This window comes from Jaculus jaculus, chromosome 19 (genome assembly GCF_020740685.1).
Source record: "Jaculus jaculus isolate mJacJac1 chromosome 19, mJacJac1.mat.Y.cur, whole genome shotgun sequence".
In the NCBI taxonomy this organism is placed as follows: Eukaryota; Metazoa; Chordata; class Mammalia; order Rodentia; family Dipodidae; genus Jaculus; species Jaculus jaculus.
Genome location: NC_059120.1, coordinates 23,504,121 through 23,520,214, shown reverse-complemented (window position 1 = coordinate 23,520,214; position 16,094 = coordinate 23,504,121). Strand labels below are relative to the sequence as shown.

Genomic DNA, 16,094 nt, shown 5'->3' with positions numbered 1-16,094 from the left:
CTTTCCCTGCTTAACGAAATTTGTCTTCAAGACTGTAAGCCAAAAGCAACCATTTCCTCCCGTCAGCTGCCTTGGGTGAGGGGTTTTGTCCCAGCAAGGAGAAGGTGAGTGCAACACCATCAAATGTACAAGTGACAAAGGCGAGCTTTCCCACCAATACTTCTATATAATTGAGTGTTTATTTGTATATATTCATTTGAGGAGGGGCGGGGAATGGCTGCACCATGGCATCCTGCCACTACATACAAAATCCAGACGCATGCTCCACTTTGTGTGCCTGGCTCTGTGTGGGTACAGCTGAACTGAACCTGGGCTGTGCAAGCAAGCACGTATAACCACTGAGCCATCTCCCTGGCCCAGTCACGCATTCATTATGCCAACTGGGGGGTCACTGGCAGAGCTTCATAGCTTGTGAACTATAGTCCATTGTGAACAAGGTGTTCCTTCTCGAGACTAATCATTTGAGAAGGAGGTATGACAGGGGGAGGAATCATCTAACGAACATTGAGGAGGAGGACTGACTAAACTTCCAGAGACAGATGCATTCATTACCCAACGGAATCTGCACTCAAGACTGTCCAAATATGCTTCGGACAACAAGAAGACACAGGGAAGTGATGAGTGAAAAGGAGTGGAGGTGGGGCAAAGCTGGGAGGCTAAGGGCATTTTAAGAGCCAAGACACTCCAGAAGTCCTTCATGCAACAAGGCAGCCACTGGGAAAGTCAGGGCATACCCAAGAAGCTGGTTATTGCCATTAGTGGGTCATGGGTCAGCAGTGGCAGCTCTCGAACCTGAACTAACACTTGCCCAGGCTGCTGAAGCAGGGGCTGCCTGTAGGGGAAGAGCCCCGAGAAGCGGTCCGAACGCCACTCTACCTCCCCCGGGGGTGGGGGCAGGGAGGAAGTGTTCAAACGGAGTTGGGGCAGATTTCCTGGGTGGGTGGTAATCACGAACTTTATTTTGCTTTAAACACTTGCGTTACAGTACCCACACAACCTGCCCCCAGACCATGTTCACAGCCCCGTGCATTACGCGCACGTGGGGTGCCCCTGTTACCACCTTGCACCCACGGCTCTCCATCTGCCAAGACAGAAACTCCGGCCCAAGTAGACAGTCATCCTCCCTTCTCTTTCTTTCTTTCCTAGCCCTGGCAACTACTGTTTTACTTTTTGTTTCATAGCGTGACAACTCGAGAGACCTCTGTGAGTGGAATCACCCACCAGTCTTCTGTCATGATCCTGACACATTACGACAACAGTGAGGCCAATGAACATGTTTACGCCTTAGTTCACGCAGTCTCTGGATCTTTTTTTTAATTATTTTTTTTCAAGGCAGGGTCTTGCTCTAGCCCACGCGACCTGGAATTCACTATGGAGTTTCAGGGTGGCCTCGAACTCACAGCTCTCCTCCTACCTCTGCCTACCGAGTGCTGGGATTAAAGGCATGAGCCACACCACACCCGGCCAGTCTCTGGATCTTTAAAACAACTTGTGAAATGGGTGTAATTATGTGGTGGTTTGAATGTAAAATGCCACGCTCCCCCTAGCCTCGCCTGTTTGTGGTTAAGCCTCAGACTTAGTCTCCAGCTAGTGGAGCCTTTGGGAGGTGGAGCTTTGCTGGAGGAGGTGTGTCCCTGGGGGCGGGCCTTGGGACTTGGCAGTCCAGCTCTGCTTGCCCAAGCCAGCTAGCCCGGCTCCGTGCTTCCTCCTGCTGCTGTGGGGCTGTGATGCCTGGCGTGTGCCCTTGCCGTGCTTTCCCTGCCGCACTGAAATGTCCCCTCAAAACTAGGCTGGAAATAAACCTTTTCATTCTGGAAGTTGCTTTTAGTCTGGTGTTTTGTCCCTTAATGAGAAGGTAACTGCTACAAAGCACCAGTTTATGAAAATGGAAAACTGGACTCAGAAAGGCTATAAGGACTCTATCCAAGGTCACAGAGCTGAAAAATAGTTGGGGTTGAATCTGACCCTGTGTCTAACTGACTCTACACCCCGCCCTCTTACCGTCACACGTGGCCTCCTCTTTGAGATGGCCTGAGTTTTGAGTAGGGAAATAGTTTCCAAGTGCTCAATAACTGGACAGTGTTTTGAAATATGGCCCCTTGTAGGCTGGGGACCTAAGTCAGGCACTTACTTTTTTAGTGTCATGTCCTGGCCTGAGAGTGGGGCCCCTTCCACTGGGGAGTTCCTCCTGCCACACACGTTGCCAAAGCTGTCATGGCCGAAGAGGAGTCTTCCTGTGGCCCCAGCCACCACCGAGTAGCCCATGATGAACACCTGGTAAAATCCAAGGGCACATTAGGGCCTGGCCACAGGGCAAAAAGATACCCCCCATCTCTGAAGATGTTATTATAAAATAGAACCAGGGAAAGCACGCGTCTCTCAGCTTCACAGCCAGGTCCCCCTTCCTCAGCAGCAACTCAACCTTTGTGGGTCGGGTCCTGGGTTAGAATACGGGTTTTAGCAGGAGGCTCATAGACACTCAGATTCCTCTCTATTCTCTCTCTCTCTCTCTCTCTCTCTCTGTGTGTGTGTGTGTGTGTGTGTGTGTGTGCGTGCGCACCAGGAGACAATTTTGGATGTTCTTCCTCAGGTACCATCAACCTTATTTTGAGACAGAGTCTCTCACTGGCCCTGAACTTGCCAAGTAGGCTAAATAAGCTGGCCAGGGATCTGCCTGATGTCTCTGTCTTCCCAGTGCTGGTATTACATGCCTAACTCTTCCTCCTCCTTTTTTTTTTTTTTTTTTTTTTTTTGAGGTAGGGTCTCACTCTGCCCCAGGCTGACCTGGAACTTAGAATCCACTTTGTAGTCTCAGGCTGCCCTAGAGCTCACAGCAATCCTCCTACCTCAGCCTCGTCAGTGCTGGGATGAAAGACATGAACCTGGCTGGAGAGATGGCTTAGTGGTTAAGCGCTTGCCTGGGAAGCCTAAGGACCCCGGTTTGAGGCTCGGTTCCCCAGAACCCATGTTAGCCAGATGCACAAGGGGGCGCACGTGTCTGGAATTCGTTTGCACTGGCTGAAGGCCCTGGCACGCCCATTCTTTCTCCCTCTCTCTATCTGCCTCTTTCTCTGTCTGTCGCTCTCAAATAAATAAATAAAAATATTTAAAAAAAACATGAACCAACACACTCAGAGTTTTTTTGTTTTAATAGACAAAAAAAAAATGAGCTACCCCCCCATTTTTACCTCTAAATGATTTGTTTTATTTTGCTACTTATTTATGTGTGTGAGCATTTGTGTATGTGTGAGAGTGCGTACACATGTGCCATGCCTGTGTGCGCAGGTCAGAGAACAGCTTTCGCATCAGTCCTCGCCCGTCCGCCTCGTTCGGAGGCGGAATACATCATCCTGCATTCTCGCTCTGTTCTGTGCTGTGCTTGCCAGGAGCTTCTGGGAAAGTCTCCGGACTCTGTTTCCCATCTGGCTGTCAGCACGAACGTGCTGGATTACAGAAGACCTCTGTAGGCATCTGGCTCTGTACCTGGGGCCTGGGGATGGAATTCAGGTACTCTAACTTGAGTGGCAGCAACTTTACGTACTGAGCCTGTTCCCTATCTCTCTTTTGCCTCTTATCTTACTTTCTTCCTCAAGAGGCTTTTACTTTTTGGATTTTATCCAAACCTCACTGGGGCAACTCTATTTTTTTTCCCTTGAGGCTTTTAGGTTATCTAAGTGTATTGAAGCTTTGCTAATTATTTCTCTGAGCCTTATTCCTTTCTTCTTTCCTTTAATTTTTTTTTTGGCTTAATTTTAAGAAACTCTATTGAGAATACACAGTTGGCATGTATCAAAATACTGCTCAGGACAAATCAGAAATAGTACTTTGGAATACCTGCTTAAAATTCAAGAACTAAAGAACTTAAGATAAAAAAGAACTTCAGCCAGGCGTGGTGGCGCACGCCTTTAATCCCAGCACTTGGGAGGCAGAGGTAGGAGGATCACTGTGAGTTCAAGGCTACCCTGAGACTACATAGTGAATTCCAGGTCAGCCTGGGCTAGAGTGAGACCCTACCTCAAAAAAACCAAAAAATAAAAAATAAAAATAAAAAAGAACTTCAGGGGGCTGGAGAGCTAGCTTAGCAGTTTAAGGCGTTTGCTTGAAAAGCTAAAAGATCCCGGTTCAATTCTCCAGGACCCACGTAAGCCAGATGCACAAGGGGGTGCACACATCTGGAGTTCGTTTGCAGTGGCTGGGGGCCCTAGTACACCCTCTCCACCGCACCCCTGTCTCAAATAAATAAATAAATAAAATTTAAAACAGAAGAATTTCAGGGCACTGGAAGATGGCTCAGTAGTTAAAGTGCTTGCTTGTAAAGGCTGCGGTTCCCATGTTCAACTCCAAAGCCATCCATATAAGTTGGACACACAAAGTGGTGTGTCTGGTATTTGTTTGCAGTGACAAGAGACCCCATAAGACATAAGGAACTTAAGATAAAAAAGAATTTCAGGGGCTGGAGATGGCTCAGCAGTTACAGACACTTGCTGATAAATCCTGATGGCTCAGATTAACTTCCTCCACATAAAGCCAGATGCACAAAATGGTGCATGTATCTGGAGTTTGTTTGCAGTGGCTTGCAAATACTCTCTCTTTCTCTCTGTTTCTACCCCTGCCCTCTCTCTCTCTCTCAAATAAATAAAAATATTTTTGAGAAAAAGTATTTCAGGATTTCTGTTGCACAAGAACATTTTGCAACCAATAGTTTTTCCAATCCAATATTACAGTCAATGTGGAATATCTGAAATTCAGTTCAAACAATTACCCTAATAATAGCAAAAACAGGCCCTCTGCTGAGATTGCATATGTTTCTTTCTACAAATCCCTCCCCAGCTGGCACACACAGAATGCCCTTTATTTAGTACTTGATGCGGCAAGCTCATTCCAGACAGGCTATGAGACACCATTCAGTAACACAGAGCATGGATATATACTCCAAAGGCACACTGTCTGCAAGCTAAGTATGTTTCAGAGGCTTTGCGTTCATTATTAATTTGGAAATAGAACTACTAAATAGGCCAGGCATGGTGGAGCACATCTGTAATCCAGCACTCGGGAGGTAGAGGCAGAAAAATAAGGAGCCCAAAGCCAGTCTTGGCCATACAGTGACTTTGAGGCTCCATGAGATTCTATTTCAAAAAATAAAACAAAAGTATTAAACATTTTTCAAATTCTCAGTGGGGGGTAGAAATGGCTGCTGGGGGACACAAAGATGAATGAAACCCAGGCCCAGTCCTCAAGACTCAACCTCATAAAGAGCTGGCCCTAATGACTGCATGTCTTCTTGGCAAGGGGCCCCTGTCCCTCCCCATTCCTCAAGTGCCTCTGTCGTTGCTTGGTCAGATTTTGGGATCTACAGGTCACCTTTGATAGGAGACAGCCTCACTCACTCTTCACTTAAAGGCTGTGGGTGGAGGTGTGGTTCTCTAGGTGCCCACAAGGCCTGCATGGTAAGTGGACTCAGCCTTGTTGAACTAGCCTCGTAGTCTTCCACCGTGGAGCCCCACTTGCATTTGGAATTGGGGGTGGGGAAGTCTATGCTCTGCCTAGTTCACTGGAGATCTAATAATGAAGCAATGTTTTCTATTCCTGTGATTATGTAACAATAGCTCCCGTGGAAAGTATGCAGGAGGAATAGAAATGGGAGGGGGGTCGGATTTTCTTGAGTCCTCATCATACCACTAGTATTTTAAGAAACCACTGTATTAATCATCTCAAATATTCAAGTGCAATTCCATACGAAAGGTGATGTGATAGTGTAACAGGGACCCTAAAAATTTGGACCACAGAGTTGGAGAAATGGCTCAGCGGTTAAAGGCGCTGGCTTGCAAAGTCTAATGTCCTAGGTTTGATTCTCCAGTATCCATATAAAGTCAGATGCACAAAGTGGTTCATGAATCTGGAGTTTGTTTCAGTGGCAGGCGACCCTGGCATACCCATTTCCCCATCTCTCTTTGCAAATAAATAAATAAAATTAAAAAATAATTGGACCCCCAAGAAATATAATGTTGGGAGTTGGAAATTGAGGCCCTGGGTTCAGTCCCCATGGAAGGAGGACAACTAAAAATGTGCCCAGAGAGCCCATGCTGGGGAGGGAATAGTGTGAAACCTTCAAAGGAGGAACTGGTCTCTCAAAAAGACTTTACTCAGCTCAGGGCGCTTACCTCCCAGCCAAATCTACATATGCCTATTTCCTTATTTTTGTTCCATCTTTTGTGTAAGTTAAAACAATGATACCAGAAAGGTGGAGGCAAACAGCTTTTCATCCCCAGTTCTGACCAATACCAATAAACCTTTTCCTGTCACCAATTCTTGTCGTCTGGCTTTCTTTTGGTAAGGCTGGTGAGCTATTGATCTTAGATTCCAGACTCCCAGAATAGTGATACAACAGATATATATATATATATCTAGAACTTCTGATCCTCCTGCCTCCACCTCCTAAGTACTTGGATTGCAGGCATGTGCCAATATACCCAAAATGTAGTGCTGGCAGTTGAAATTCTCGTTCGTGCTAGACAAGCATTCTGCCAACTGAGCTACATCCCCAGCCTGCAATGGGTGGGTTGGAAAGGGCAAGGTGGGAGAGGACACTGAGGAGGCAGAGATGGTTCATGATCAGACTGTTTTTTGTTCTGTGCTCCGTTTGCAGGAGACCACACCTACTTGCAGTTCTCCTCCTTCCCTAAGCTTCCTTTGTCCAGCTGCAACCCAGGGCAGCTCCATCAATAATGATGCTGCCCCACACAGCGAATCAGTACTCCCAACACAAGACCCACAAGTGGAGCAGCAGGATAGCAAAATACTCCTTGCTCCATTTTAAGTATTTGTAGCTGGCTGGAGCGATAGCTCAGTGGTTAAAGCACTTGTTTGCAAAGCTTGCCAATCTGGGCTTGATTCCCCAGTACCCATGTAAAGCCAGATGCACAAAGTGGCACATGCATCAGGAGTTTGCAGTGGCAAGAGGCCCTGGGTAGCCATACTCAATCTCTCCTCTATCAATTAAATAGGGTTGGAGGGATGACTTCGTGGTTAAGGTGTTTGCCTGCAAAGGCAAAGGACCCTGGTTTGATTCCCCAGGACCCGCATTAGCCAGATGCACAAGGGGGTGCCTGCATCTGGAGTTTGTAGTGGCTGGAGGCCCTGGCGTGCCCATTCTCTCTTTCTCTCTTCCCCTCTTTCTCTGTCAAATAAATAAAAATAAATAAATAAAATTTAAAATAATAAGTAAATAAATATCTGTTGCTAAAAATGTTGCAGAAGTTACAAAGAACCCAGTCAGCTAAGAAAGAACTTGCATTATTTTTAAAATATTATTTTATTTATTTGACAGAAAAAGAGAGAAAGAGAGAGAGAGAGAGAATGGGTGCAGCAGGGCCTCCAGCCACTGCAAATGAACTCCAGATGTGTGTGCCCCCTTGTGCATCTGGCTAACATGGGTCCTGAGGAATCGAACCTGGGTCCTTAGGCTTTGCAGGCAAATGCCTTAACTGCTAAGCCATCCCTCCAGCCCCAAGAACTCGCATTATTAATATAATGTGGTAAAGAAAATTTGGGCATATGAAAACATTAGATTCATTCTACAAATGAAATGTAATTGTGAAGAGCTTCCTAGGTCTATAAGCCTGTCTCAGCTGGGTCATAATTCTCTAGGCTGTGATGGGCCCCCAATGGTCCTTTCTCTAGGTAGCCACAGGGCTGAGAGAATGAAAGTTAGAGGGGCAAGGAAGATAATTAAATAACATTAACAGCCCAACGTCAAAGCTGCAGGCACAAGGTGGGACAGCTGCTCCCTGCATTTCTGCAACGCAGAATCTGATGAGAAAAATACACCCACCGCCAGCGGGGGGAGGTGAGCAGCAGACACCATGAGTGCGCTGCACCTCTCTGGCTCCTGGAAGGCATTCCAAGGGCCACGGTTTAAGTGGCTGCAGCAGTAAAGATTACACACTGGTGCGCTTTTCAGGCCCAGCTTCCCACTCTGCCTGTAACCAGGTCTGCTGCTGCAAAACCCGTCCAGAAAGTCAACAAATGAACAAATGTCCTTCTTACTTGGGAAGAAGAATAAACACGGTGTTTTAGGGTCTATTCAAACTGAATTCTTTTCAAGTCAGTAATTACTATCTGGTAGGTATTATAGGGATCCGTGAGTTAATCATTTACCACACCGTACCTGGCATGCCTCAACCTGGCATGGATGACTTTGTGAGCAGTCTTTGGAAATGGTGAGTGAGGCTCTTTGGGCCTGTACTTAGAACTAAGTGAGTTTGAAAGTGTCGAGATTCAGCTTTGAAGAGGTGCTCCCAGGACTAATATGGCTAGCATAACTGGAGTGGGAACTACTTTTACCTATTTAACCAGAGAGGGTTTGGATCAAGCTGCTAAACACAACAACAGGCCAGGCACCTGTGTGTGTGTGTGTGTGTGTGTGGTGTGGTGTGTGTGCATGCGCAAAAAAAAGAGTTTATTATTTCTAGATCTTCACCTTCCTTTGTTAGAAAACAGCAAAAGAATATTTGATTTAGGGATATGGCAGATGGTTAAAAAAAGAAAAAAATAACTTCTATTGTGGACTTAGGAGCCGGCTCACAGGGCAATACATTAGCAGTCCAAGCACAAAGGACCTCCCTTTAGGTTCCCCGAAAGCTGTGAGACGCCAGGTGCAGTGATAAGGCATCTGTAATCCCAGCACTGGGGAGGCAAAGATAGGGAATCGGGGTGTCGTGGGGAATCCTGGGCTAGCTAGTTTAGCCCAACTGGGGAGCTTCAGGTTCAGCAAGAGACCCTGCCTCAAAGAATAAACTGAAGAATAATTGAAGAAAGCTCCTGAAACAGACCTCGTGGCCTCCACATGCACACGCATACACGTGCATCCACATGCACACGCATAAACGTGCACCCACACATATGAACATGCACACACACACACGCAGCAAAAGAGCACTTGCCCACAAGCATGGGGACTTAAGTTCAATCCCTAGCACACATAAAAAGCCGGGGGTACCCATGTGTTCTTGTGGGGGTGGAGACAGGGGAATCGCTGGGGTTCACTGGCCAGCCACTCCGACTCGAAACAGCAGTTCTGGGTTCACTGAAAGACTCAAGGAAATACTATGGAAGCATGACAGATAAAAACGCCCCACCTTCTCCTCTGGCCTCCGCACCTGTGCACACAGGGTCCATGCATCTGCACACACATACGCCATATATAATACACACACTAAAAAAATGGCCAGAAAGTAAGCGATTTCACATGGGCCTTACCAAAAACCATCACTGTAAACTGTGCTTCTTGTGTCCGACTGGAGTTACCCAGTGAATCTTGGCTTACAGCAAGAAGACAGCCTCTCCCAGAGAGCCTGGGAGGTTAGCAAATGCCCAGCCGGGAGTTCCAAGGACTAACTCGTGGTCATTCTAGGCTAATGGCAGAAGTGCGTCCTTGCAGCATAAACTTGAAACAATTAACATTTGGGACACATTTCTTGGTGGTCACACAGGCGCGCTGGCCCCAGGGCGGGCCACACTTACCAAACCAGTCCAGAAGAGAAAGAAGAGGATCAGCCACTCGCGATCTGTGCATTTCCTGTAAATCTGCGGTCGCCACTCTCTCGGCCTGGACGTTCTCTCTGCCGAAACCTTGCAGGAAAGAAAAGGAGAGTTTAGCAGCAGGATAAAAATCCAGGTGGAATTCAAGGAACCCAAACCTTTCCGAAGACTGCTCACAGTAACTAGTGTCCTTGAAGCGCGCGCTCTCTCTCTCTCTGTCTCTCTCGGTGGCCTTGGCCATGTTGAGGACCCCCAACCTCCACAGTACCACCTGGAAGTGCACTTGAAGGTAGACCCCCTCCTCCCCCCCGACGACCCTCCGCGGCCAGCGTCTCCTGGCCGGTGTCTCCACACCTGAGCAGGTTCTGGGTCTTCCCGGCCAGCTGTCCCCAGAGTGCGGTGGCACCTGGCTGATCCACGGGGCGGGCCGGGGAGGCGGAGGCAGGTGCCGGCAGGGGTCGACTCTACCTCCCCCCAGGGCCCAGGCGCTCACCTGGTACTCGGCGCCCAGGCACTGCATCCTGAGTCGGGGCGGGCGCCGCAGCGTGCGGGGGACGGAGGCCCGGGGTCCCGGCGGGGGAGCCTCGGGCGGGGCGGGGCGGGGCGGGCGCAGCGCCACCCAGCGGCCGCGGGCGTCGGTACCCCGGACCCGCCCTCGGCGCCGGGCACGCGCGGCTCCTGGGAAGGGCACCGGGCATGGAGCAGGGCGGGATGACGCCCCCAGGCTCGCTCCATCTCCCACTCAGAGGCCGTCTCCAGCCCACGGCACCCCGGGACTGCACCCCCTCCCGCGCAAGTCCCCGAGCCAGGGGGTTGCTTGCTTTCGTCTGTGAGCGTGTGGGAGGCGTGGGTCCTCAGGGCTCCCGATCTGCACCCACTCATTTCACGGGTGAAGCAGCGCCCAGCAGACGGGCCACGCGTGGGGAATGGGGCTGGGGACGACGTGTCACTGTCAACCTCTGACCTCACACGCACCTGCACACACGTGCATCCACACACACGCTCACCGCACAATGCACATGCAGAAATGTAACTGAACCTATAACTCTTTTTACATATTTTATTTTTATTTATTTACTTATTTGAGAGAGAGAGAGAGAGAATGGGCGCGCCAGGGCCGCTAGCCACTGCAAATGAACTCCAGATGCAAGCTCTACCTTGTGCATCTGGCTCACGTAGAAAGCCTGTCCACCCTTCCATTTGTGTGTTTCCAGAACATTCTCCTGCCTATTCCTCCCTGCTCCCAGTAGATACACCGGGATTACTGACACACACCATAGCTTCTGGCTTTTTTTTTTTTTTTTTTTTAATGAAGAGTCCTTTTTTTTTTTTCTGGATGAAATAGTGTATTATTATCTTATTGAGTAATACAAATAGTAAAATAAGTCTTAAAAGAGCGTGGCTACACAGCAGAGCCACTAAATGCTTGCTAACTTAAAGCAAGTGTTGGCTTTGACCGGTTTCCCTTGTGGTTGATCAAAGGACCACTTTGCTCCTCCATTGCAATTTTTATTGCTTTTTAAAAAATTTTTATTTTATTTTATTTGCCGGCCTATGCGGGCTCTGGATGCTCTGGATCTCTCCTACTTCTCCGCTGCTGCTTCAGTTTCCTATACACCTCACTTTTTAGTAAAAGTGTGTATTTTGCTGAGGTTTTTTGGTCTTTTTTCCCCCCAGGCTGCTTTGGCGTGGTACCTACACAGCCATCTTAACCAGAAGTCAAGAGTCCTTTTTTTTTTTTTTTTTAAATTTTTATTAACATTTTCCATGATTATAAAATATATCCCATGGTAATTCCCTCCCTCCCCACCCCCACACTTTCCCATTTGAAATTCAATTCTCCATCATATTACCTCCCCATTATAATCATTGTAATTACATATATACAATATCAACCTATTAAGTATCCTCCTCCCTTCCTTTCTTTACCCTTTATGTCTCCTTTTTAACTTACTGGCCTCTGCTACTAAGTATTTTCATTCTCACGCAAAAGCCCAGTCATCTGTAGCTAGGATCCACATATGAGAGAGAACATGTGGTGCTTGGCTTTCTGGGTCTGGGTTACCTCACTTAGTATAATACTTTCCAGGTCCATCCATTTTTCTGCAAATTTCATAACTTCATTTTTCTTTACCACTGAGTAGAACTCCATTGTATAAATGTGCCACATCTTCATTATCCACTCATCTGTTGAGGGACATCTAGGCTGATTCCATTTCCCAGCTATTATAAATTGAGCAGCAATAAACATGGTTGAGCACCTACTTCTAAGGAAATGAGATGAGTCATTTGGATATATTCCTAGGAGTGCTATAGCTGGGTCATATGGTAGATCAATCTCTAGCTGTTTTAGGAACCTCCACACTGTTTTCCACAATGGCTGGACCAGATTGCATTCCCACCAGCAGTGCAGAAGGGTTCCTTTTTTTCCACATCCCCGCCAACATTTATGATCATTTGTTTTCATGATGGTGGCCAAACTGACAGGAGTGAGATGGAATCTCAATGTACTTTTAATCTGCAGTTCCCTGATGACTAGTGACGTAGAACATTTTTTTTAGATGCTTATATGCCATTCGTAATTCTTCCTTTGAGAACTCTCTATTTAGCTCCATAGCCCATTTTTTGATTGGCTTGTTTGATTCCTTATTATTTAACTTTTTGAGTTCTTTGTATATCCTAGATATTAATCCTCTATCAGATATATAGATGGCAAAGATTTTTTCCCATTCTGTAGGTTGCCTCTTTGCTTTTTTCACTGTGTCCTTTGCAGTGCAAAATCTTTGTAATTTCATGAGGTCCCAGTGATTAATCTGTGGTATTATTGCCTGAGCAATTGGGGTTGTATTCAGAAAGTCTTTGCCAAGACCAATATGTTGAAGGGTTTCCCCTACTTTTTCCTCTAGCAGTTTCAGAGTTTCAGGTCTGATGTTAAGGTCTTTAATCCATTTGGACTTAATTCTTGTGCATGGCGAGAGAGAAGAATCTATTTTCATCCTTCTGCAGATATATATCCAGTTTTCAAAACACCATTTGCTGAAGAGGCTGTCTCTTCTCCAATGAGTATTTTTGGCATTTTTGTCGAATATCAGGTGGATATAGCTACTTGGGCTTACATCTGGATCCTCTATTCTGTTCCACTGATCTACATGTCTGTTTTTGTGCCAGTACCATGCTGTTTTTGTTACTATGGCTCTGTAGTATAGGTTAAAATCAGGTATGGTGATACCACCAGCCTGATTTTTGTTGCTCAGTATTATTTTAGATATTCGAGGTTTTTTTGTGATTCCAAATGAATTTTTGGATTGTTTTTTCTATTTCCATGAAGAAAGCCTTTGGAATTTTGATAGGGATTGCATTAAATGTGTAGATTGCTTTAGGTAAGATTGCCATTTTCACAATATTGATTCTTCTAATCCAGGAACAAGGGATGTTTCTCCACTTTCTAGTGTCTTCTGCAATTTCTCGCTTGAGTGTTTTAAAGTTCTCATTGTAGAGATTCTTTACTTCCTTGGTTAGGTTTATTCCAAGGTACTTTATTTATTTATTTATTTATTTATTTATTTATTTATTTATTTATTTATTTATTTTGATGTAATTGTGAATGGGAATTTTTTTTTTTGGAATTTTTTTTTTAAGTTATTTATTTGAGAGCAACAGACACAGAGAGAAAGACAGATAGAGGGAGAGAGAGAGAATGGGCGCGCCAGGGCTTCCAGCCTCTGCAAACGAACTCCAGACGCGTGCGCCCCCTTGTGCATCTGGCTAACGTGGGACCTGGGGAATCGAGCCTCGAACTGGGGTCCTTAGGCTTCACAGGCAAGCGCCTAACCACTAAGCCATCTCTCCAGCCCATCCTTTGGAATTTTGATAGGGATTGCATTAAATGTGTAGATTGCTTTAGGTAAGATTGCCATTTTCACAATATTGATTCTTCCAATCCATGAACAAGGGATGTTTCTCCACTTTCTAGTGTCTTCTGCAATTTCTCGCTTGAGTGTTTTAAAGTTCTCATTGTATAGATTCTTTACTTCCTTGGTTAGGTTTATTCCAAGGTACTTTATTTTTTTTGATGCAATTATGAACGGGGTGATTCTCTGATTTCATCCTGTGTGTGTTTGTTGTTAGCATATATGAAGGCTACTGATTTCTGCGTATTTATTTTGTATCCTGCTACATTGCTATAGGCTTTGATCAGCTCTAACAGCTTGCTAGTAGAGTCTTTAGGGTCCTTTATGTATAGAATCATGTCATCTGCAAATAATGATAACTTGATTTCTCTTTTCCAATTTGTATCCCTTTTATGTGTGTCTCTTGCCTTATTGCTATGGCTAAGACTTCCAAAACTATATTAAGTAAAAGTGGGGAAAGTGGACACCCTTGTCTTGTTCCTGATTTTAGTGGAAAAGCTTCCAGTTTTTCCCCATTTAGTAATATGTTGGCTGTAGCCTTGTCATAAATAGCCTTTATTATATTGAGATATGTTCCTTCTATTCCCAGTCTCTGTAGGACTTTTATCATGAAGGGATGTTGGATTTTGTTCAAATGCTATCTCTGCGTCTAATGACATTATCATGTGATTTTTGTCCTTCAACCCGTTTATGTAATGTATTACATTTATAGATTTGCGTATGTTGAACAATCCCTGCATCTCTGGGATAAAGCCTACTTGTTTAGGGTGAATGATCTTTTTGATATACTCTTGTATTCTGTTTGCCAATATTTTTTTTTAATTTTTATTTATTTATTTGAGAGTGACAGACACAGAGAGAAAGACAGATAGAGGGAGAGAGAGAGAATGGGCGCGCCAGGGCTTCCAGCCTCTGCAAACGAACTCCAGACGCGTGCGCCCCCTTGTGCATCTGGCTAACGTGGGACCTGGGGAACCGAGCCTTGAACCGGGGTCCTTAGGCTTCACAGGCAAGCGCTTAACCGCTAAGCCATCTCTCCAGCCCCTGTTTGCCAATATTTTGTTGAGAATTTTTGCATCTATGTTCATGAGGGAGATTGGTCTGTAATTTTCTTTTTTTGTTCTATGTTTGCCTGGGTTTGGTATCAGGGTGATGCTGGCCTCATAGAAGGAGTTTGGTAGAATTCCTTCCTTTTCTATTTCCTGGAAAAGCTTAAGAAGCAATGGTGTTAGCTCTTCCTTAAAAGTCTGGTAAAATTCAGCAGTGAATCCATCTGGGCCTGGGCTATTTTTATTTGGGAGATTATTGATAACTGTTCGGATCTCCATGTTTTTTATAGGTCTATTTAAGTGATTATTCTCATTTTGATTTAATTTAGGTAGGTCATATAGATCAAGGAAATCATCCATTTCTTTCAGATTTTCATACTTTGTGGAGTATATGCTTTTATAGTATGTCCCTATGATTTTTTGAATTTCTCTGGAATCTGTTGTGATGTTACCTTGTTCATCTCTGATTTTATTAATTTGTGTCTCTTCTCTCTTTCTTTTGCTCAGATTTGCTAAGGGTTTGTCAATCTTGTTTATCCTTTCAAAGAACCAACTCTTTGTTTCATTAATTCTTTGGATTGTTCTTTTTGTTTCTATTTCATTAATTTCTGCCCTAATCTTTATTATTTCTTCCCGTCTACTGATTTTTGGTTTGCCTTGTTCTTCTTTTTCCAAGGCTTTAAGGCGAAGCATTAGGTCGTTTACTTGCGACCTTTCTAATTTCTTAATATAGGCACTCAAGGCTATACATTTACCTCTTGGTACTGCCTTCATTTTGTCCCAGAGATTTTGGTATGTTGTGTTCTCATTATCATTTGACTCTATACATTTTTTGATTTCCTTCTTGATTTCTTCATTGACCCATTCATTATTTAGTAGTGTATTGTTTAGTTTCCATGATTTTGTGTATGCTCTATAGCCTTTCTTGCTACTGATTTGTAGTTTAATTCCATTGTGGTCAGATAGAATGCAAGGAATTATTTCAATTTTCCTGAATTTGTTAAGATTTGCTTTGTGTCCTAATATATGGTCTATTTTAGAGAATGTTCCATTTGCTGCTGAAAAAAATGTATATTCTGCAGCCTTTGGATGAAATGTCCTGTATATATCTGTTAAGTCCATTCCTTCTATGACCTCATTTAGTCCAGATGCCTCTCTGTTTATTTTTTCCTGGGATGACCTGTCAATTGATGAGAGTGGGGTGTTAAAGTCACCCACCACCACTGTGTTTGGTGTTATCTGTGACCTTAGTTCTAATAGTGTTTGTTTGACGAATTTGGGAGCCCCCATGTTAGGTGCATATATGTTTAGGATTGTAATGTCCTCCTGTTGGTGTGTGCCCTTAATCAATATAAAGTGACCTTCCTTATCTTTCTTGACTAACGTTGGACTAAAGTCTACCCTGTCTGATATTAGGATAGCAACCCCTGCTTGTTTTCTAGGCCCATTTGCTTGAAACACCGTCTTCCAAACTTTCACCCTGAGATAATGTCTATCCTTTGTAGAAAGGTGAGTTTCTTGGAGACAACAAATTGTAGGATCCTGCTTTTTAACCCAGTCTGCAAATCTATGTCTTTTTGTTGGGGCATTGAGG

At 45.0% G+C, this 16,094-nt stretch overlaps 1 protein-coding gene across 5 annotated transcripts in view; it reads right to left on the bottom strand.

The window, feature by feature from the left end:
* Slc44a3 (solute carrier family 44 member 3) overlaps positions 1-10,128 on the bottom strand; it is a 110,623-nt gene extending 100,495 nt beyond the window's left edge. For 4 of the 5 annotated variants that reach the window (XM_045138787.1, XM_045138791.1, XM_045138788.1 and 1 more), the window contains exons 1-3: positions 10,034-10,128; positions 9,523-9,630; positions 2,132-2,274 (exon numbers count right to left, since the gene is read on the bottom strand). In XM_045138787.1, the coding sequence (XP_044994722.1) occupies positions 2,132-2,274; positions 9,523-9,630; positions 10,034-10,060 (278 nt within the window). In that variant the 5' untranslated portion in view covers positions 10,061-10,128. Of the gene's footprint in view, positions 1-2,131; positions 2,275-9,522; positions 9,631-9,894; positions 10,008-10,033 lie in introns of those variants that run through there. The other variant, XM_045138790.1, reaches the window with a different exon arrangement.
* Positions 10,129-16,094: the final 5,966 nt, after the last annotated feature.